Raw genomic sequence first — 17,338 nt, 5'->3', positions numbered from 1 at the left:
AGATTTGTGAGAGACTTGATTGCAAGTTGAGCGTTCAAGTGGATCAAATAGAACAAAACTTAACAACCTGTTGCTTTTATACAAGATAACTTGGCCATTTACATTACATTCTTAAACTATAGGATTTAATAATTAAAGGATATGTCCTAATTCCGTGGCTTTGGCTTTGTATTCCTTCATAGTAAGTTTGTGGTAACAGTTGACATGCTTCAAGAACTGCTTTTGATTCTTTTGAGTTTTGTTGCATACAAGGCATGTCCTTTCACCAGAATGGAATGTTGTTATATGTCTTCTTAGCTTAACTAGTGTTGGCTTCACAGACTTACAGATGCTGCAAGTGAATCTAGAAATACATGGGAAATTAGCATAAGACATAACATCACAGTACTATTACTTACTTTCCCAGAGTTGCCGTAGTCAGTTTCTTATGATCTTCAACTTCATACTTTTCAAAATTCGAGCAAACACCTCCATTAACATGCTTCTCATAGTGATGCAGGCTCATAAAAGCTTGAATACACTTTGGACAATGATATTTATTAGTTTCTGGATTTACTCGAGCTCCACTGTCATAATTATTCGGATGGTACTTTTCCATGTGCTGATCTAAATTTGTTGAATAAATCTTAAGGCATATTGGACATTTAAAAGCTTCGTCTCTGCTGTTTTTGATGTATGTAGAATTATGAGTTAGATTTAAATGCTTTTTCATGTTGAACTTGACCAAGCATGTATATCCACAGATGTCACACTTATATGTAGTTTTCTCGTGTATTAACTTGATGTGACTGTGTAGTGCTGATATCGTTGTAAATCCTTTACCACACTGTTCACAGATCAAGTCACGTTTGGTGGAATGGATTGACGAGAAGTGACTCTTGTAAGTATAATACTTGACTTTCTTACCACATTCTGGGCACTTAATGTCACATCTATGATAAGTTTGATGACTGTTTTTACAACCGATGCTGTCTTGTTCTGAAGGATGGATCTTTCCGCAGACAACACACCAAAATTTTGTGCCATTTCCATGAACATTTGTTTTGTGACGAGCAAGCAACAAGAGACTGTCAAATCCAATATAAGATGGACAGTCATCGCACCAGTATTGAGACTCGAGAGTTGATTTGTGAGATTTTCGGCACTTCTTCATTTCATATTCATCATCAAAAGTTCGATGACATAAGCAATAAAAATTGCCTTTTTTGTGGTCGAGATTCTTGTGAAAACCCAGCATGTTGATTCCTTTACAACTTTTATCACAGAATGGACATGGATAGATTCTATCATTATCAAAATGTGCTTTAAAGTGATCAAGGAGTAGCTCTTTATCATTAAAAAGTTCTCGGCAAATATCACATTCAGTAGGCTTAGTTAACTTATCAAATTGGTAGAAAATCTCGTTGGATCTCAACATCTCCTGATCACAAGCATGAGAACTGTAAACATGTTCACTTATTTCTTTTTTGGTGTCAAAAGTAGATGAACAGACCTCACATTTGAATTCTAAGGACTTAGTGGCTTTTACTGTCTCTTTGGAAAGTTTGATTCTTTTGGGTTTTGGCTCTTCATCTTCTGAAAAATGGAACTCCTCTTCTGGTTCACTTGCATCCCGTTCTGACTTTATGTAAAGCATATTTTGTTCTACTTCTTTTATGTATTCTTGTGACAGCACTTCATATTCTATAGGCTCAATCTTTACGATCGGTTCCTTCATTTCAGCATCAATTGACTCAAAACTCTCCGACTATCTTCAACAATCTTAATGAAATCACTGATTCCTATCATCTTATCATTACAATTTGAGCATACAAACTCTCCAATCATCTAAAAGAACAAAGGATACATTAGGATAACTGAGCAAGACAACTCGAAAGATGTCAATAACTTACATCAAAATTGCTGAACAAAATCTTATATATTTCTAAATGTAACTGGCCAATCTGATGTCCCTCACTAATTGGAATCGAACAGGATGCACAAAATCGAATGACTTGAAGATTGTCATTGATGAATATCGTTGGAACTGCTTGTTCATTCAAGACTTTTTCGTAACTAATAAAACTTGCATCAAAATGCAATTCACAGACATAAAAGTCCTTATCTGACACTCCCAATATGTTCTTCCATTTGTTAGATTGATTTCTGGATTGTGGACATCGGAATAGCTTGTTATTTTCACTTTGGCAGCTCCTTACTGCACATTTGTGTATATTTGACATTTTTCTTATGTATATTATTGTTTTTTAGACGAAAATTGTGGGTATCGTATAAATGAGAGACAAATCTCGTCAATAAACTGAGAGATATGCTATAATTTAATGCTTTTAAATAATTTTAACAATCACAAATTAATTTGATGAACTATCAAAGTATGCTGACAAAAACCGTTAAAAATTCAATGCTTTCTTAATCCGCAATAAAACTACTTGAGTACTAAATTAAATTTTTTGTGATTTTCGTAAATTAAAGACTTTTTAGTAGAGATATGGACTTGATTTCGATAGTATAATATTACCAAATTTATTTAAATTACAAAACGTGTCATCTTAAATAAGATTTATGGAGGAAATCTGAAAATAAATTAAATTCAATGGTGTCGTGATTGACTTTGGATTCAAAAAGTTCATATTTTTTGAAATTTCAAAAGTCGTTAGATTTTAACATTTCTTATTCAGAAAAATACAAAATAATAAATTTTTAAAAAATAATAACTTTATTGCTGAGTCGAATTTAAAATTTCTGCAAAATGTGATGCACAAGCCTACAAGAATAAAATTATAAAACAAAATATAATTAAGGAATAAATTAAATCATAATTAATAATAATAATTAAGGAGGGAGGTTGGGCTTAGGAACAGTTAAGGTTAGTCATTAAGGTGTTCTTCTGAAAAAGTGAATACTATTCATGAAACACCATATTGTGACAAATGTTCATCTCTATTTATTGTTAGTTATTATCAAATAATCAATTAGTAGAATTTTACTGTTGCTCATAATTTTTGTAACTAGCTACATATCCATCCTGTAGTCGAATACTTACTCTATTTATCGAATTCCTTCTAATTTCTTGTGAACTATCATCTATACACAAATCACTGTCAGAGTCTATTCGTCTTGTTGTATTTGACTGACTTAATTGCTGTGTTGTTGTCAATATCCTTGAAAGTGGAGTTAAGCATTTTGGTAAGGTTTCTATTAAAGTTGGTCTTGAATTCGTTAGCAATGGCTTCATGTATCTAAAATTGAAATTTGTTAAGGCATTGTTCATAGTTGAATTAGATATTATGTACCTTGAATCAAAATTTCCCCAAACTCTTGCTAGGAATGCCTTATCATTCTTCTTAATGCCTGCACTTGTACTTTGATGAGTTATATTACACTGATCTGGATTTTCAACATCCTATGTCAAGAAACACAATTAGAATTGGAAACTACATGCAGTTCAAAAGCACTTACAGTTCGAATAGACTGATACGTTGATTGCTCTGGTTTATCTTCACCTCCCGTTGGTATCTTTAGCCAATTCAACATATAATTTGCAGCTCCACCCTGAAATATCACCGTTGTTATTACAATTAATGAGGTTGATGTCAGCATTGTTTGCCGTTCTCGTGAGACTGTATTCCTTATTGCTAATGCGAAACTCATAGCACCTCGTAGACCAGCAAAAAACAGCATGTGCTGGAAATTCCAAGGTAGTTTGGGTTTTCGTCCTAAATTTAACAACCATGATAATGGATATACGTTCACTGCTCTGCCAATCGCAGCTGTAATGTGATGGAAAGTTGATTAGATCATAGACAATATGGATTGGATATAAAGACTTACCACATATAAATCCACCAATTATAAAAATTGCATCAAAATGATGTTTTTCAAATGAAAACATGGATACGCCGATGTAGCAAAATGTGAAATTCTCCGCAATAAAGTTAAGTAACTCAAATAGCTGCTTAGTCCTGACTCTCGACTCTTCTGATAAATTATTATAAGTATAATGTGCCTGACATATTCCACAAAATAAAACAGCAACAACACCAGTCAATTCAAAAACTTCAGCTATTAAGAATGTACTATATGACATAAGAACAAATAAGCATGTCTCAAGAAGTGGAAATTCTCGGACTCTTGTAAATTTGGTCATCAGACTTGTTGCACAGCCTGAAATAGATCATAACTTAATTAATGTCAAGTTCTAAATGGAATTTTGAGTCATTTAGTTATGACATCCAGGATGAACATATAGACGTCATAAACTGAGTGACTCCTTTATGGACCTACCCATAAATGTTCCAATATTAAGCGATAAGAAGAATATAATGCACAAATCTTTAAGAGCGTGCAGAAATGCATGAGTCTCAAAATCACCAGTTTTTGAGTAATGCTCAGCATAATTTTGAATAGCTCCACTTAGTCCAATAGCAACAGCATCATTAAGAACAGACTCTCCAAAGACAAGTGCATACAGGTTCACGTCTACATTTTTCTCATTAAAAATGGCTAAAATCGTCAATGGATCAGTTGGACTTATAAGAGCACCAAAGTATAAAGTATCAAGGAATGTAAAACTTGAATGATTTGGTCTAAGTTGTACAAAGCCATACATCAATAAGCCTATTAATAATGATGAGAGTGTAGTTCCTACAATTGCAAATGTGAGGATTGTTCCGAGATTACGAAAGAAGTACTTTCGTTTTAAGCTATATCCCGCGTAAAAGATTATACTAGGTAAAATTATATTAAAGAATATTTCTGGGTCGAATGTTGCCTTCAAGTCAATTTCATTGGTATTTCTAATAAGCTGCCCATGAAACTTGTAAGCATAGACTTGATCCTTAGTCACACCAGAAACATTGAGAATTCCAGGAAAATGAATAAATAAATTATCAGGCGGCAAGCTTTGATTATATCTAGCAGACTTCTCTGCCTCAACATTTAAATGTGTAGTCGGTGTGACTTTACCACAAAATCTTATTATGGCACCAACAATTAAGCCTGAAAAAAATCCAAGAGCTTTTAATTTATGAACTTGAGATTGTGAAAGTTAAGACTTACCATAAATTACAGCTAGTCCGGTCTCGTTCAGCCATGAAACTCTTCGAAACTTAAATATCCATATGGTTAATACTGTTAGTGCCAATAAAGAGCCTAAAAAGTCATTAAAATTCAATCAAAAATTGTCCATTGGAGATTTTATAAAAAGGACTTACAATAAATCAATATATTCAGTGAATCTAGACGATGGATAGAATTTTCTTTGGTATCGATTAAAATATCAAAATTGTCAGCATTTCCTTTTTTTGCTAAGCAAATACAAGTTAATATTAGTGCTGAACTTTTCATTTCTTTCGGATTTAGATTAAAGTTAAAAATTTCATGTTAATAAATTAAAAAAAAAGTTCTAGAATTCTAAATATCTGTCTTATTTGTAGAGATTCTGAGTTTACACTGAATAGATATGCGGAGATATACACAATATTATAGATAGTAAGCATGTTCATTCATATTCACATCGTTGGTCCAATTTGTTTTTTGTATAATTTTAGAAAAATAGGTGTGGATATGCTATAAATATTTTAGTATGCTGCTATATGCTTAATAAATTCACATCAAAGTACGATGTTCATTCATTAAGATCATAAATTAAAGCTAATTTGCTTTTAAACGTAATATTATTGAAAATCGTATAAAAATAACCGTTAAAAATTCAAAAAACCTTCATAAATCATAACTTTCAAATTTCAAAAAACCGTTAAAATTTTTGAGATATTAAAAAATTAGTAACTTTTATTCGTTTAATTGATCACTTCTTGTTCATTAACAATTTATAATAATAATTGAGGAAAGATATAAAAATTATGGAATTTTCTAGGTATTAATTAATTTCTAATTACTTTCATCTAAATGTTGCTTAATATGAATCGACAGCATTTCCGGAGAAATAAATTCAGAACATTGAAGGCATTGAACTCTTGTGGTGTCATCATCACTTGATTCTGTTTGGAGGACAATTTTCTTAAGTTCTTGCTCAGCTTTAACTTCAATTTTTGGTTTTCGTCCTCGTTCCTTCTTGCAATGTTCCTGAAGTTCGTGCATTTTGTACAATTCTTGTGAATCAAAGTCTATCTTACATATTTTGCATCTAGTCTGACTGAAATGAGCATCAAGCATATGATTGTTGATTTCTTCAACTGTTCCAGCACGGAATCGACAGTATTGCTGCGCACATTTAAAGCGAAGTGAATATTCACAATTATCTTTATGCTTCCTTAAGTAATAATACGATGTAAATCCTTCATTGCAGTCTGTACATCGGAAATTCTCTGGCTTCTCATTAAACTTTAATGGTGATGCTTTATGGACCTCCTCTAAATGTTCCTTTAATGCTGCAAATTCAGTAAATTGCATTGAGCAATAGCCGCAAGGAATTCGCTGATTTTCTTCTTGGAATTGGGTACGAAATCGTTTACTGGAAGTGTCATCAACATCGCCAGCACTGGCAACAGAATTACGTCGCTTAGAATTTTGTGAATTGTTCGTAAATGAATGATCATGTTGAATTGATGTTTTAAGTTCTGGTGACATTTGCTTCCTCTCATGTATACTTTTAGCTCTAATTTTGCGTGCTAAAGAGTCATTGACTGGAACACGTCGACGGAAATCTGGAATGACTACCATTGGAGAATTTCCACCTTCTGATTGTGAGACATTGTTACTGCTACTGCTTCCTTGTTCTGTTTCATCTTCATTATTTGGCATGCATTCTTGAATCTTTGGAATCAATAATGATGAACGTCTCCCAGGTTCAATTTTCAATGTTTGCATTTTTGATGGTCGAGTATTATTGCTATGTGGAGTATCTCGCTGCCGAACAATTTCATGACGTCCAAGTACTTCCTTTATAATCTCTGGATCATCATTTTCGTGATGCATAATCTCTAGATTTTGAATTGGATATAATTCTGGACACTCCATATCATAATCCTCTGAGTCTTCACTTTTAATTCTTGCCATTCCTGCCGATGTTTTCAGCTCAAGTTTAGCCTTAACTGAACTAACAAAAGACTCAAAATCCATGAATTTTTCATGACAAATGTCACATAGGAAGGAATGTAGCTTGATCTAAAAGATACAACTGGATTAATAAAAGTTTAATTTTGATATAAATTCACTTACCTCGAATGTAGTTCTTTTATAAAATATCTTCTGGATCTTTTCATTTACTGGAACTTTTGTGCTGCTTGCTTCAAATTCCTTCAAGCAACTCTGACAATAATCATTATTCTCATTATTGCTGTATTCTTCAGGCGTCACCAATATCGATGGAAATGCATCTTGTGTAAGAAACTTCTCAAATTTGACGAATTTATCCGCAAAATGGATATCACATACTAAAAAGCTATTTTCCTCAACTTTAAGTATTTGTTTCCATTTCCGTAATTTGTTTTTATCATCTGGCGAACAAAATAGCTCTCTATTATTGCTTCTACAACTTGGAATTATACATTTTGCCATTTTTTTCTATTATTTTCAAATTTAATTTTTTTTAAACTTTTTTTTTATTCAAAATTTTATGTTTTTTTATTTGTTCTACTTTAAAAGCTGTCTGTTTACGGTTTTATTTGGTAATATATGCATAAATGTCTACTAATTTACATTTTTAATATAAATTTTTTTTTGTTTTCTCGAGAATTATAGCACGTTTGACAACTTTTTAGTTTTCAAATTATCAAGGTCAAATTTTTTTCAAATTCTTAGAAAAAATTTTTAATTTTTATGAAAAACGGCTTTTTTAAATTTGAAAAACTTTAAAATTGTTTAATCCAAAGTTAATCATGACACCATTGAAATCGTTATATTTTCAGATTTTTCTTGAATTCTGATTATTGGTGAGACTGTATATAATTTAAATGAGTTAGGTAATATTATGCTATCGAAATTGGATTACACATCTCTTATTAATAGCCTTTAACTAATGAGAATCATCAGAACTTTAATTTAGTACTCAGGTAGTTTTTTCACCGGTTAAGAAACATTTGAATTTTTGAAATTTTTTTGGCAGTTATTTTTTAAATTCATCAAATTATTATGTGATTGCCGAAATTTTTTAAAAGTATTAAATTATAGCATATCTCTCAGTGTTTTGACGAGATTTGTCTCTCATTTATACGATATATCCATGATTTTCGTCTAAAAAACAATAATATACATAAGAAAAATGTCAAATATACACAAATGTGCAGTAAGGAGCTGTCAAAGTGAAAACAACAAGCTCTTCCGATGTCCAGAATCCAGAAATCAATCTAAGAAATGGAAGAGCATATTAGGAGTGTCAGACAAAGAATTTTATGTCTGTGAATTACATTTCGATGCCAATTTTATTAGTTACGAAAAAGTCTTGGATGAACAAGCAGTTCCAACGATATTCATCAATGACAATCTTCAAGTCAATCGATTTTGTGCATCCTGTTCGATTCCAATAAGTGAGGGACATCAGATTGGACTGCTACATTTAGAAATCTATAGGATTTTATTCAGAAATTTTGATGTAAGTTATTGATATCTTTCAAGCTGTTTCGTTCAGTTATCGATATATTTCCTTTGTCCTTTTAGATGATTGGAGAGTTTGTATGCTCAAATTGTAATGATAAGATGTTGGGAATAAGTGATTTCATTAGAATTGTTGAAGATAGTCGAAAAAGATTCAAGTCAATTGATGCAATGAAGGAACAGATCGTAAAGATTGAGCCTATAGAACATGACATCGTTAAAGAAGAGGAAACGGAACCATTCCAACACGATTCCATTTTCTTAAAAACTGAGTATAATAGTGATTCAGAACAGGAAGAATATGAATCAGAATCAAGTGAAAAATCAATGCCAAAACCGAAAAGTAAGATGGTAAGGAAGAGAATTCGAAAGTGTGAGATCTGCATGTTCACAAGTAGCGATAGAGACGAATTTGTTAAGCATATTAAATCAATTCATGGAACAAACAGCAGCACAACGGAAGTAGATTATGATTTGAAACTGGAGATTGACGATCCTCATGTTTTTGTCGGAACTAAGCAATCCAAGGAATGTGATATATGTCGGGAAGTTTTCACTGATAGAATGCTGCTTATTGAACATTTTAAGGCACATTTTGACAAGGATAGAATTTATGCCTGTCCATATTGTAATAAGAATTGTAAAGGAATCGTCATGTTGGGCTTTCATAAGAATTTAGACCATAAAGTAGATAGATATTACTGTATTTGCCATAGAACATACGACCGTGAATTTGTCATGAAGAGGTGTAGGAAAAATCATCAAAATACTCTTGTGGACGAAAAATATGTCTGCGATGAATGTGATTCATATGTTGCTTTTGGCGATAGCTTACGGTTAGCACATCATAAGACTAAAATTCACGGGAATGGTGTAAAATATTGGTGTACGGTATGTTTAAAATCGTACTCAAATAATGAATTTAAGCAGTGCATGAAAAAGCACCGAGCTGAAATTACTACTATGACTGTTAAGTGCCCAGAATGTGACAAAACCATGCAATACCAAAGATTTAAAGATCATTACAAAGATCTGCATGTTGGAGATAAAAATGAAATATGTGAAGTTTGTGGACTTGGATTTTCATCAAAGCCGTCACTAAGTAACCATAAAAGAATGAGGCACACAACTTTATATACAAATTTCAACTACGAATGTGATTTTTGTGGAAATAAGTTCAACTCTAAAGGCAATTTACTTTCTCACATGTCCAGCCATCGATATCAAGAGACTTATCAATGCTCTATATGCCTTAAAAAGAACCTAACAAAACTTAATTTTCATATGAAGAGATATCACCCAAATAATTACGACAGTGGCGTTCGCGCCAATCCAGAAACTAATCTTTATCACTGTCCAAATTGTGTCCAAAATTTCACTAGCTTGAATTTTTATGATAGGCATGTAGAACGTAATACTTGTTCTGTCATCGGTGAATGTGAAGTGGATGTCACTAAGAAAGTCGGTTCAAGAACTGAGGGAAAATTTCCATGCAAATTGTGTAAAACTGTCGTGAAAAACATTGTCAGACTTAAAGTCCATATAAATCAGATACATACAGGCACAAAAGAATGTCCAGTTTGTAATAAGACGTCGAAGAATAAGAGGCAACTTGGAAAGCATTTACGAAGACAACATAATATGTCGATAAAGGAATTTAAGAATATTTAAGGAACAAATTTGTGATTTTATTTATTAATTAGTTATACTACTTATGCCTATGTACCTGTTAAAATGTCTATAGAAAGTATTAAAATAACGGTTTTTGTAAATTTAAAATTCAAAACCCTACAAATTATTCAATTATCAAAACATTTGTAATGTTCTCTTCAGAATAACATTTGTGAGGCTCTACAATCCTTATTTCAAATTGAGGAGTAGCTGAACAGAATCAAAGACTTGCTTAGTTTATCACTTAATTATTTTATTTAAAAAAAGTTAGTCTGATACATCAATGCACTAATCAGCAAATCCATAAATTTTAAAATTACCAGCATCACGTCCATCATCCTTTTTGTCGTCACAAGCATAAGCTAATAGATATTGTTTTGGATGGAAGGATATTGAGAATGTAGCCGATTCCAATTTAATTTCACAAACTTGTTCTCCAGTCTCAATGGATGAAATGTCAATAAAATGGTCCTCGGATGCTGATGCAAGAAGTTTACTGTCGTGACTAAATGATACAGTTCTTACTGGCCAATCAAGACGAGATAGAACTCGTAGACATGTCAGTTCCTCAGTATCCCAAATTGATGTAAGAGCATCAGCAGATCCAACAGCAAAATATTTTCCTGATTGATCAAAATCTATGCATATACATGTTGCTGGATGTGCCTTTAACACATTAAGTAACTCTAAATTCGGATAGCTTAGGACATGAATGCTTCCCTGCCCACTTGTTAGGTACATTTGGTCTGATGTCTTATTCCACATAATCTCATTGATCTCAAAATTGAACTTTTCTTCTGCTCGAATCTTATTCGTCTTTGTGTCAATGAATGTGATGAGATCTTCCTTATTTCCTACAGCAATCGTATTTCCATCTCTTGACCAAGTTATGTTGATATTCTCTCCTTTTGTATTGATTGTACTTACACTTTTGTATGATCTTGTATCCCATATTCTGACCTATAAAGATATTTTCATTAATTAATGAGGAATAACAGATCCAGGAATGAGGAACTTACAGTTTTGTCACCTGAAGCTGTAGCTAATAAGTCAGGATTAAATCCATGCCATGTAAGTTGATCAACAGGTCCATTGTGCCCATAGAAAGTCTTTTCCTTTGATAATCTGTCGCTTAGTGAATAAATTACAACAGATTTATCATTGGAACCGCTTGCTAATTTAGTTCCAAGACAATTAAATCGCACTGAATGGACTTTTGATGAATGTTGACGCTGTTCTCTGACTTTATTGTGTGTACGAAAATGCTCTTGTAATTGTTCAAGTCTCTTCTGTGCTGTAGCCATTGTATTTGATGAATTAATTAATTTTCTTCTTAAATTCCGGCGTTTTGTTTACTTCTAATCAATTCGTATAACTTTTTAGACCATTTTGAATATTTTTTAGACGTTTTGAAAATCGTATAAAATAGAAAAATATTATGAATTACTAAAACGTTAAATAAATCATGGAAGAGAATAAATGCGTAATTAAGAGCTGTGGAAGCATAACAAACAATTTATTCTGTTCACCATCAGATGATGAAATACTAAAGAAATGGCAACAAATCACAGAAACAACAGAATCTTCATTTTTTGTTTGTGACAATCACTTTTCATCAAAAGATATCGTAATTGAACGGTATTTAGAGCCATTGGCTGTACCTACACTTGATATAACTCATGATATTGATAATGTTGAGGCTGATACATGTGGAATATGTCTTGAAAAGCTAAAAGAAGAAAAGATCCAGTTATCAAAACAGAATTCAGATAATTTTAAAGCAGTGACTGGATATGAGGTGATTTTGACAAATCTTTAATTAATAAAACCTTGTTGATAGTTGATTCTTACCTTTTAGCCTGTAAAAGATCAAATATGTGAATCTTGCTGCCAATTCCTCCAAACTTATCAAAAATTCAAGACAGAAATCAAGGAAAAGCATAAGAAATTGAGATTCAAAGAAGTTCAGAATGATGAAAGCGATGATGACTGTGTTGTTGTGGTATCTGAAAGTGCCGATAAGCCTAGTGACAGGTCAAAACTTCCTAAAATCGTAAAATTACCTGCTAGCATAATCAGCTCAGTCAAGAAACTGGATGATGGGAAGGGTATAAAGACATTGTTCAGATGCAAGCATTGCTACTTCAAAACGAATGAAAGAAATGCATTAATTGAGCATATTGATGATAATCATTATTACCCATGTCGACAATGTCCATTCATCAGTTCCAATAAGCCACTTTTGACACTTCACGTCAACAAGTTCCATTCGACAGACAAAACTTCCATAATTTGTGGCATATGTGATAAAGTATTTAAGGATAAGGATGAGATTGATGGTCATTATGAGAGCAAGCATGATGAACAGACTTGTAGCTACTTTATGTGCTTTTACTGTAAGACGAACTGCAAAACAGGGCTAGAATTAAGGTATCATTATGATCAGTTCCATTCAACTGGCTTAACAACAGCACAGCAGCAAATTAATAACACAAAACTTCAATTAGCTTTATTGATTGGAAGGAAGGAGAGGAAGACTGATGCATCTAAAGAAAAGAGCTATAATGAAATAATGGATAGAATCAAGAACGTTGTGACTGTAAAGAAAGTTGCTAACAAAAAGAAGAAGAGAAAAGTCAGTTCCAGTTGTCCATTGCCTTTAAATACACCAATTTATATTGGACAAAGTATGAATCCAAAACCTCAAAAGCCAGGTCCAAAAATAACGGAAGTGACAATTGTCAACAACTCAAAGAACTTTTTATCAGAGATTCCAGATCCTATATCAAGTTCAGAAGAGGAAATTGAAGCAGTGATTGCTGACATTACAGACACAATATCCCTTGATTCCGATTCTGATGATGATGTGCCGCTGAAGAAGATTGCTAAAGAAATAACACCTGAAAAGCCAAAAGATATCAAGGACGTACTGAAAAATCGAGTCCAAACCATCAAGGATGGAACGAAGCAATTAGAAAAAAGTAAAAAGGATATAGATCAACATCTTAAGTATGTCTTTCGATGCTTTACCTGTGATGAGTATTATGATGATGTCACGAAACTCCTGAAACATCGAGAGGAAGTCCATCCACCGTCAGAAACATTAAAGAATTACCAACCATTTGATATGACTAAAATTCCAGCTCCAGATCCTCGCAAATATGAACGTAAAAAGCCTGACAGTAATGCAAAAGTTGCATGTCCAATTTGTTCCTTTATTGTTCAAGAAAATAATCTTGAAAGGCATAAGCAACGCGTACATGCTGAAAAACAATATTTATGTCATGTCTGTTCGAAAGCATTTGGTGATCCATCAGCATTTAAGTATCATGTCATGAAGCACGAACCTGAAACGATGTATCAATGTGACATGTGCGATAAAGGTTGGGTAACAAAAGGATTACTGGCTAAGCATATAAAACGTACACATCTAAAAATACCTTCAGTTAGAGATGTATGTACAATCTGTAAGAAGAAATTGTATAGAAGCATGAAGCATACAAATGTCCTGGAAATTCATATGAAGAAATATCATCCTGATGGCAAGGATGATGGATATCGAGTCAATGAAGAAACTAATTTCTATGACTGTGAAAAATGTGGAGCTTCATACTGGGATTTATATACATTTATTCGGCATAGCTGTGACAAAGGACGGAACCAAATTCGATGTCTTGACTGTATGACACCATGCGGAAGTCTGGAAACTTTAGCTAAGCATAAAGTCACAAGATGCAGAAAAATTAATCCATTTACTAATTCTGTTGGTCTGAAAGATCTTGCAGCTACAAAAGAAAGGATTAATAATAATCCACAGTACAAGAAAATATTGCAGCAGGAACAAAATTACCAACAGCAGCAACAACAGAATCATGCATATCAGCATAATTCACAAGTTCAGCATCAAGCTCCTCAAATGCAGCCCCAAACATCCCATGTTCAGCCACAAAGCTCTCAAATTCAGATCCAAAGTCAACAGTTATTTCATTTCCATCCGCAATATCAACCGCAGTTCTTTACAAACTTCCAGAATTGAAGGAAGTCATTCTGACTGTTATTTATGGAAGGAGTTACAATTTGTCATATATTTAAGATGTAATTTATGGAAACAAGAATTTATGATTGAGAATAAAACTTTATGTCGATTTGTATAATGTTAAGGATAAATTGCTGGTTTTCATATGCTGTAAAAATCAAAGTTTCCTGCGATTATAATTTTTGTCAAAAAATGACCGTTAAATTTTCAAAAATAATATTTCAAATATTTTGAGGCCGTTAAATTTTAAATAATTTTTGACCGTTATTTGATAGATCTGTAAATTTTTGAAGCAAGTCACACTCAAAATGTTCAGTTCAAGAAAGTATATTTTATTTTTCATCCTTAAATAAGTTTATGAAGACATTAATTAATAATAATTACTCTTTAACTCCACTGATCTGTCTAATCTCAAGAAAATGCATAAGGAAATGATTAAAACTGAATAAGATTATTTTGATGATTGATGAGATAAACAATAATTAATGATAATAACTGTCTTATAACTGCTATCAATAATAATATTTTCTAGCTTATATACTTACATTACGTCCATTTCATTCAATTTAATCGTTGTTGAATTGGAATCTTCTTCCTTCTGCGTCGCATCATATTTCGTTCAATCATTTCAAAATATCGTTCCTGTTTAAGCCATTCTTGATATCTATACCACCATTCTTCCCATTTTATATAGTCTTGAAGTGTCAAATCACGCAAATATCCTTTACTTTTGTAATAGTCAAATCGTACACGAACATCATCCCAAGCATTAAGACCTAAGGCTTGAGCACTTGAATGCTGCAACAATTCTTCTGGATAATGTCCTTCACCTTTCGTATATTGTGAGAATGAGAATGATCTCATTGGCGATTCACGGAGATTTTGTTCCTGAATCATGACAGCAGATCGATCGCCACCTTCTGAATTCTTTGTAATTTTCATATTACTCATGTCGTACTTTCGATCATTGTTCCATTGTGCCATTTTACCAAATCTCTCATTTAGTGATATACGAGTTGTTGCTGTCAATGCTGAAAATGTTCCACCGCTGCTTGTTGAGTCATCTGATCCACTTGATGGGGATCTCCTGCGACGTTTCTCACCTTCAATCTTTATTCTGGTACGGGCCTGTAAATAATCATTAATTAATTTCCTATATACTGATTAGGAACTAGACTATTACCTTATCAGACTTATCCTTCTTCCTTGGAATCGGAGATGTAATCTCACGACGAGTCTTTTCAATCTCTGGAGATGCTGGACGCTTCAAATGGCGACGTTTTGGCGATACATCCTTAACTTTCTTCTTAGAAATGTGCTCAACTTCCTCAGGACTCATTGGTCTCATTCGGTTTATTGGTCCGTGACGTGACATAGTTCTATGACGTTTGTCAACAACGCGACGATCATCGTCGTCACTTGAGCAACCTGAACATTGAGAATCTGAGCAACTTGAGATAGATGGGGTTCTTGCCTGAATTAGGAAGAATTAAACGTTACTCAATTGAAGATTTTATGGATATAAGAAGTTAGACATACCTTTGGAGGAGGAGGTGACATTGGTCTTTTTGGACGATAAGGGATTTCTTTAGGTTTTAAATCATTACGCGGAGGGGGAGGAGATTTACGCGCATAACGTAACGGTGGAGATTTAGGACGATATTTTTCAGGTGTTGGTGCACGACGACGAACCGGATAATTTGGCACTTGTTGCATATGCCTTTGTGGTGGAGTTTTACGAATCATGCCAGGTATAACTGGCGAACGCGATCTACGAACACCATTAACGTACATTTTTTTATATCCCGAATGTTTCCATCTTCCTGGATCTTTTTCTTCAGCTTCCAAGAGCTTTTTATCCCAATATTCATTGGCTGGTTGTTGACGTGCCTTTTTCATCACGTTATCAATTTCCTTTCGCTTTCCATATGGATGCGAAGGATCTGGTTTGTAAGGATATGCTAGAATGTTAGATTAGCCTGTCATTTAATAGAAACTTTCTTATGTCTTACCAGAAATCCTTGTTGCGTTCGGCTTACGATCCATTCTCATGTTTCCTTTAATGCGATCGATTCGTTCGGGTCCATCAAATGGACTACGTCTTCTCGCAGACATTCTTCACGAGACACCGATTTTATATCACACAAAAGTTGCTTTATATTAATACGCTTTATAAGCTGTAACAAATATTTGATTATTCATCATTATTATTTTCTTATAATTTCTCAAACTAAAATTTTTTAACATCAAGAACATTTAACTATAATATTTTTTATCATTTCCGCGACATATTCATCGATACCGAGAAAATCATATCACGATGTCCTCAATCGTATGAGGACTTACTGTTAAGGCACACGAACGAACGAACAAGCCGATCACCGAATTTGAGCTTATTACGAAATAGCAAGTACCGAAATCTCTTCAAAAATCTACGCAACAATTTTTGAGAATCGCGAATCAGGTGCATAAGCCGCGATATTTAGGTTTTATGTCTGTTTCTCTCATTCGCTGGATCTTTTTTAGAGTTCACCGACCTAAATTTACATCCTGAATATTACATCCCGATTTAGTCACTAAATACCGAATTATTCAGTCGCACAGAACGCACGAAACGCGAAAATCACGATTCCATAGCAGATAACATTCATTAATTAAATAATATTAATATTTTAAGATTTTTTTATTTCACTTCTCAGCAACCATTTTGAATTTTCATTTTTTCACGCAAATTCACGAAAATTGGCAATTTTCTCACGATTTTTCATTAAATATCATTTCATTAACCATTACACTACAAATTCATAATGTTATAATGTTAATAATATACCTTTTTAACGATTTTAATTCACTTTTTCACTTTTCTCCCGAATTCAACCGATTTCCACAACAATTTTAGTACACCTTTTTTGAATCAAAATCTAACTCTTTATTTAACACCTAATTTATTCTATGACTAGAATTAACTTATAGATTAGCTATTGCATATACCTAAGAAAACAGAAGAATGGCTCAAAAATAGTTTTATTGTGTATAATTGATTGATAAACTTTTCCAATTATGTAAACAAAAATTAAC

General features: G+C 33.0%; 7 protein-coding genes across 11 annotated transcripts; 2 read left to right on the top strand and 5 right to left on the bottom strand.

Moving 5' to 3' along the window:
* Window positions 1-394: 394 nt before the first annotated feature.
* Window positions 395-2,236, bottom strand: LOC139093334 (zinc finger protein 93-like). Its single transcript, XM_070644018.1, has 2 exons — window positions 1,893-2,236; window positions 395-1,827 (listed from the first exon to the last, which is right to left on the bottom strand). The coding sequence occupies exon 2, from the start codon at window positions 1,715-1,717 to the stop codon at window positions 395-397; it is 1,323 nt and encodes a 440-aa protein (XP_070500119.1). The 5' UTR covers window positions 1,718-1,827; window positions 1,893-2,236.
* A 457-nt stretch (window positions 2,237-2,693) lies between these two features.
* Window positions 2,694-5,436, bottom strand: Nhe3 (Na[+]/H[+] hydrogen exchanger 3). 2 transcript variants are annotated; one of them, XM_070643900.1, is made up of 8 exons: window positions 5,214-5,436; window positions 5,059-5,151; window positions 4,285-4,998; window positions 3,832-4,164; window positions 3,460-3,770; window positions 3,294-3,403; window positions 3,044-3,239; window positions 2,694-2,764 (listed from the first exon to the last, which is right to left on the bottom strand). In XM_070643900.1, the coding sequence occupies exons 1-8, from the start codon at window positions 5,344-5,346 to the stop codon at window positions 2,717-2,719; spliced, it is 1,938 nt and encodes a 645-aa protein (XP_070500001.1). In that variant the 5' UTR covers window positions 5,347-5,436; the 3' UTR covers window positions 2,694-2,716. The 2 variants fall into 2 exon arrangements, with proteins under 2 accessions (XP_070500001.1, XP_070500000.1); XM_070643899.1 differs by lacking the exon at window positions 2,694-2,764 and having other exon boundaries at window positions 2,922-3,239.
* A 366-nt stretch (window positions 5,437-5,802) lies between these two features.
* Window positions 5,803-7,606, bottom strand: LOC139093373 (uncharacterized). Its single transcript, XM_070644075.1, has 2 exons — window positions 7,180-7,606; window positions 5,803-7,125 (listed from the first exon to the last, which is right to left on the bottom strand). The coding sequence occupies exons 1-2, from the start codon at window positions 7,516-7,518 to the stop codon at window positions 5,890-5,892; spliced, it is 1,575 nt and encodes a 524-aa protein (XP_070500176.1). The 5' UTR covers window positions 7,519-7,606; the 3' UTR covers window positions 5,803-5,889.
* A 551-nt stretch (window positions 7,607-8,157) lies between these two features.
* Window positions 8,158-10,425, top strand: LOC139093208 (zinc finger protein 260-like). Its single transcript, XM_070643850.1, has 2 exons — window positions 8,158-8,551; window positions 8,617-10,425. Exons 1-2 carry the CDS (start codon window positions 8,222-8,224, stop codon window positions 10,222-10,224), a joined length of 1,938 nt encoding a protein of 645 aa, XP_070499951.1. The 5' UTR covers window positions 8,158-8,221; the 3' UTR covers window positions 10,225-10,425.
* Window positions 10,426-10,437: 12 nt separating this feature from the next.
* tex (THO complex 3 homolog tex) lies at window positions 10,438-11,623 on the bottom strand. Its single transcript, XM_070643855.1, has 2 exons — window positions 11,244-11,623; window positions 10,438-11,184 (listed from the first exon to the last, which is right to left on the bottom strand). Exons 1-2 carry the CDS (start codon window positions 11,526-11,528, stop codon window positions 10,513-10,515), a joined length of 957 nt encoding a protein of 318 aa, XP_070499956.1. The 5' UTR covers window positions 11,529-11,623; the 3' UTR covers window positions 10,438-10,512.
* A 20-nt stretch (window positions 11,624-11,643) lies between these two features.
* Window positions 11,644-14,363, top strand: LOC139093207 (PR domain zinc finger protein 5-like). Its single transcript, XM_070643848.1, has 2 exons — window positions 11,644-12,022; window positions 12,083-14,363. The coding sequence occupies exons 1-2, from the start codon at window positions 11,690-11,692 to the stop codon at window positions 14,258-14,260; spliced, it is 2,511 nt and encodes an 836-aa protein (XP_070499949.1). The 5' UTR covers window positions 11,644-11,689; the 3' UTR covers window positions 14,261-14,363.
* LOC139093209 (serine/arginine repetitive matrix protein 1) lies at window positions 13,741-17,158 on the bottom strand. 4 transcript variants are annotated; one of them, XM_070643852.1, is made up of 5 exons: window positions 16,273-17,152; window positions 15,800-16,221; window positions 15,444-15,734; window positions 14,806-15,388; window positions 13,741-14,009 (listed from the first exon to the last, which is right to left on the bottom strand). In XM_070643852.1, the coding sequence occupies exons 1-4, from the start codon at window positions 16,373-16,375 to the stop codon at window positions 14,822-14,824; spliced, it is 1,383 nt and encodes a 460-aa protein (XP_070499953.1). In that variant the 5' UTR covers window positions 16,376-17,152; the 3' UTR covers window positions 13,741-14,009; window positions 14,806-14,821. The 4 variants fall into 4 exon arrangements, with proteins under 4 accessions (XP_070499953.1, XP_070499952.1, XP_070499954.1 ...); XM_070643851.1 differs by lacking the exon at window positions 13,741-14,009 and having other exon boundaries at window positions 14,572-15,388; window positions 16,273-16,437; window positions 17,091-17,158; XM_070643853.1 differs by lacking the exon at window positions 13,741-14,009 and adding an exon at window positions 14,572-14,701.
* Between the last annotated feature and the right edge of the window lie 180 nt (window positions 17,159-17,338).

Source organism: Chironomus tepperi, unplaced genomic scaffold (genome assembly GCF_022539635.2).
Source record: "Chironomus tepperi strain 1889 unplaced genomic scaffold, CSIRO-AGI_Ctep_v1 contig_335, whole genome shotgun sequence".
In the NCBI taxonomy this organism is placed as follows: Eukaryota; Metazoa; Arthropoda; class Insecta; order Diptera; family Chironomidae; genus Chironomus; species Chironomus tepperi.
Note: the sequence above shows the minus strand (reverse complement) of the source record. Positions and strands in the feature narration are given on the sequence as shown.

What these genes read in the sequence shown, in the direction of transcription:
- LOC139093334 (XM_070644018.1), bottom strand. Translation starts at nt 1,717, where the DNA reads ATGAAGGAACCGATCGTAAAGATTGAGCCTATAGAATATGAAGTGCTG.
- Nhe3 (XM_070643899.1), bottom strand. Translation starts at nt 5,346, where the DNA reads ATGAAAAGTTCAGCACTAATATTAACTTGTATTTGCTTAGCAAAAAAA. An exon ending in TAATATTGGAACATTTATGG is followed by an intron (nt 4,165 to 4,284) that starts GTAGGTCCATAA and finishes GATCTATTTCAG; the next exon opens with GCTGTGCAACAAGTCTGATG. An exon ending in AATTGGTGGATTTATATGTG is followed by an intron (nt 3,771 to 3,831) that starts GTAAGTCTTTAT and finishes ATCACATTACAG; the next exon opens with CTGCGATTGGCAGAGCAGTG.
- LOC139093373 (XM_070644075.1), bottom strand. Translation starts at nt 7,518, where the DNA reads ATGGCAAAATGTATAATTCCAAGTTGTAGAAGCAATAATAGAGAGCTA. An exon ending in ATAAAAGAACTACATTCGAG is followed by an intron (nt 7,126 to 7,179) that starts GTAAGTGAATTT and finishes TGTATCTTTTAG; the next exon opens with ATCAAGCTACATTCCTTCCT.
- LOC139093208 (XM_070643850.1), top strand. Translation starts at nt 8,222, where the DNA reads ATGTCAAATATACACAAATGTGCAGTAAGGAGCTGTCAAAGTGAAAAC. An exon ending in TTTTATTCAGAAATTTTGAT is followed by an intron (nt 8,552 to 8,616) that starts GTAAGTTATTGA and finishes TTGTCCTTTTAG; the next exon opens with ATGATTGGAGAGTTTGTATG.
- tex (XM_070643855.1), bottom strand. Translation starts at nt 11,528, where the DNA reads ATGGCTACAGCACAGAAGAGACTTGAACAATTACAAGAGCATTTTCGT. An exon ending in CAGCTTCAGGTGACAAAACT is followed by an intron (nt 11,185 to 11,243) that starts GTAAGTTCCTCA and finishes ATATCTTTATAG; the next exon opens with GTCAGAATATGGGATACAAG.
- LOC139093207 (XM_070643848.1), top strand. Translation starts at nt 11,690, where the DNA reads ATGGAAGAGAATAAATGCGTAATTAAGAGCTGTGGAAGCATAACAAAC. An exon ending in AAGCAGTGACTGGATATGAG is followed by an intron (nt 12,023 to 12,082) that starts GTGATTTTGACA and finishes CTTACCTTTTAG; the next exon opens with CCTGTAAAAGATCAAATATG.
- LOC139093209 (XM_070643851.1), bottom strand. Translation starts at nt 16,375, where the DNA reads ATGTCTGCGAGAAGACGTAGTCCATTTGATGGACCCGAACGAATCGAT. An exon ending in GAACGCAACAAGGATTTCTG is followed by an intron (nt 16,222 to 16,272) that starts GTAAGACATAAG and finishes CTAACATTCTAG; the next exon opens with CATATCCTTACAAACCAGAT. An exon ending in TGTCACCTCCTCCTCCAAAG is followed by an intron (nt 15,735 to 15,799) that starts GTATGTCTAACT and finishes TTCCTAATTCAG; the next exon opens with GCAAGAACCCCATCTATCTC.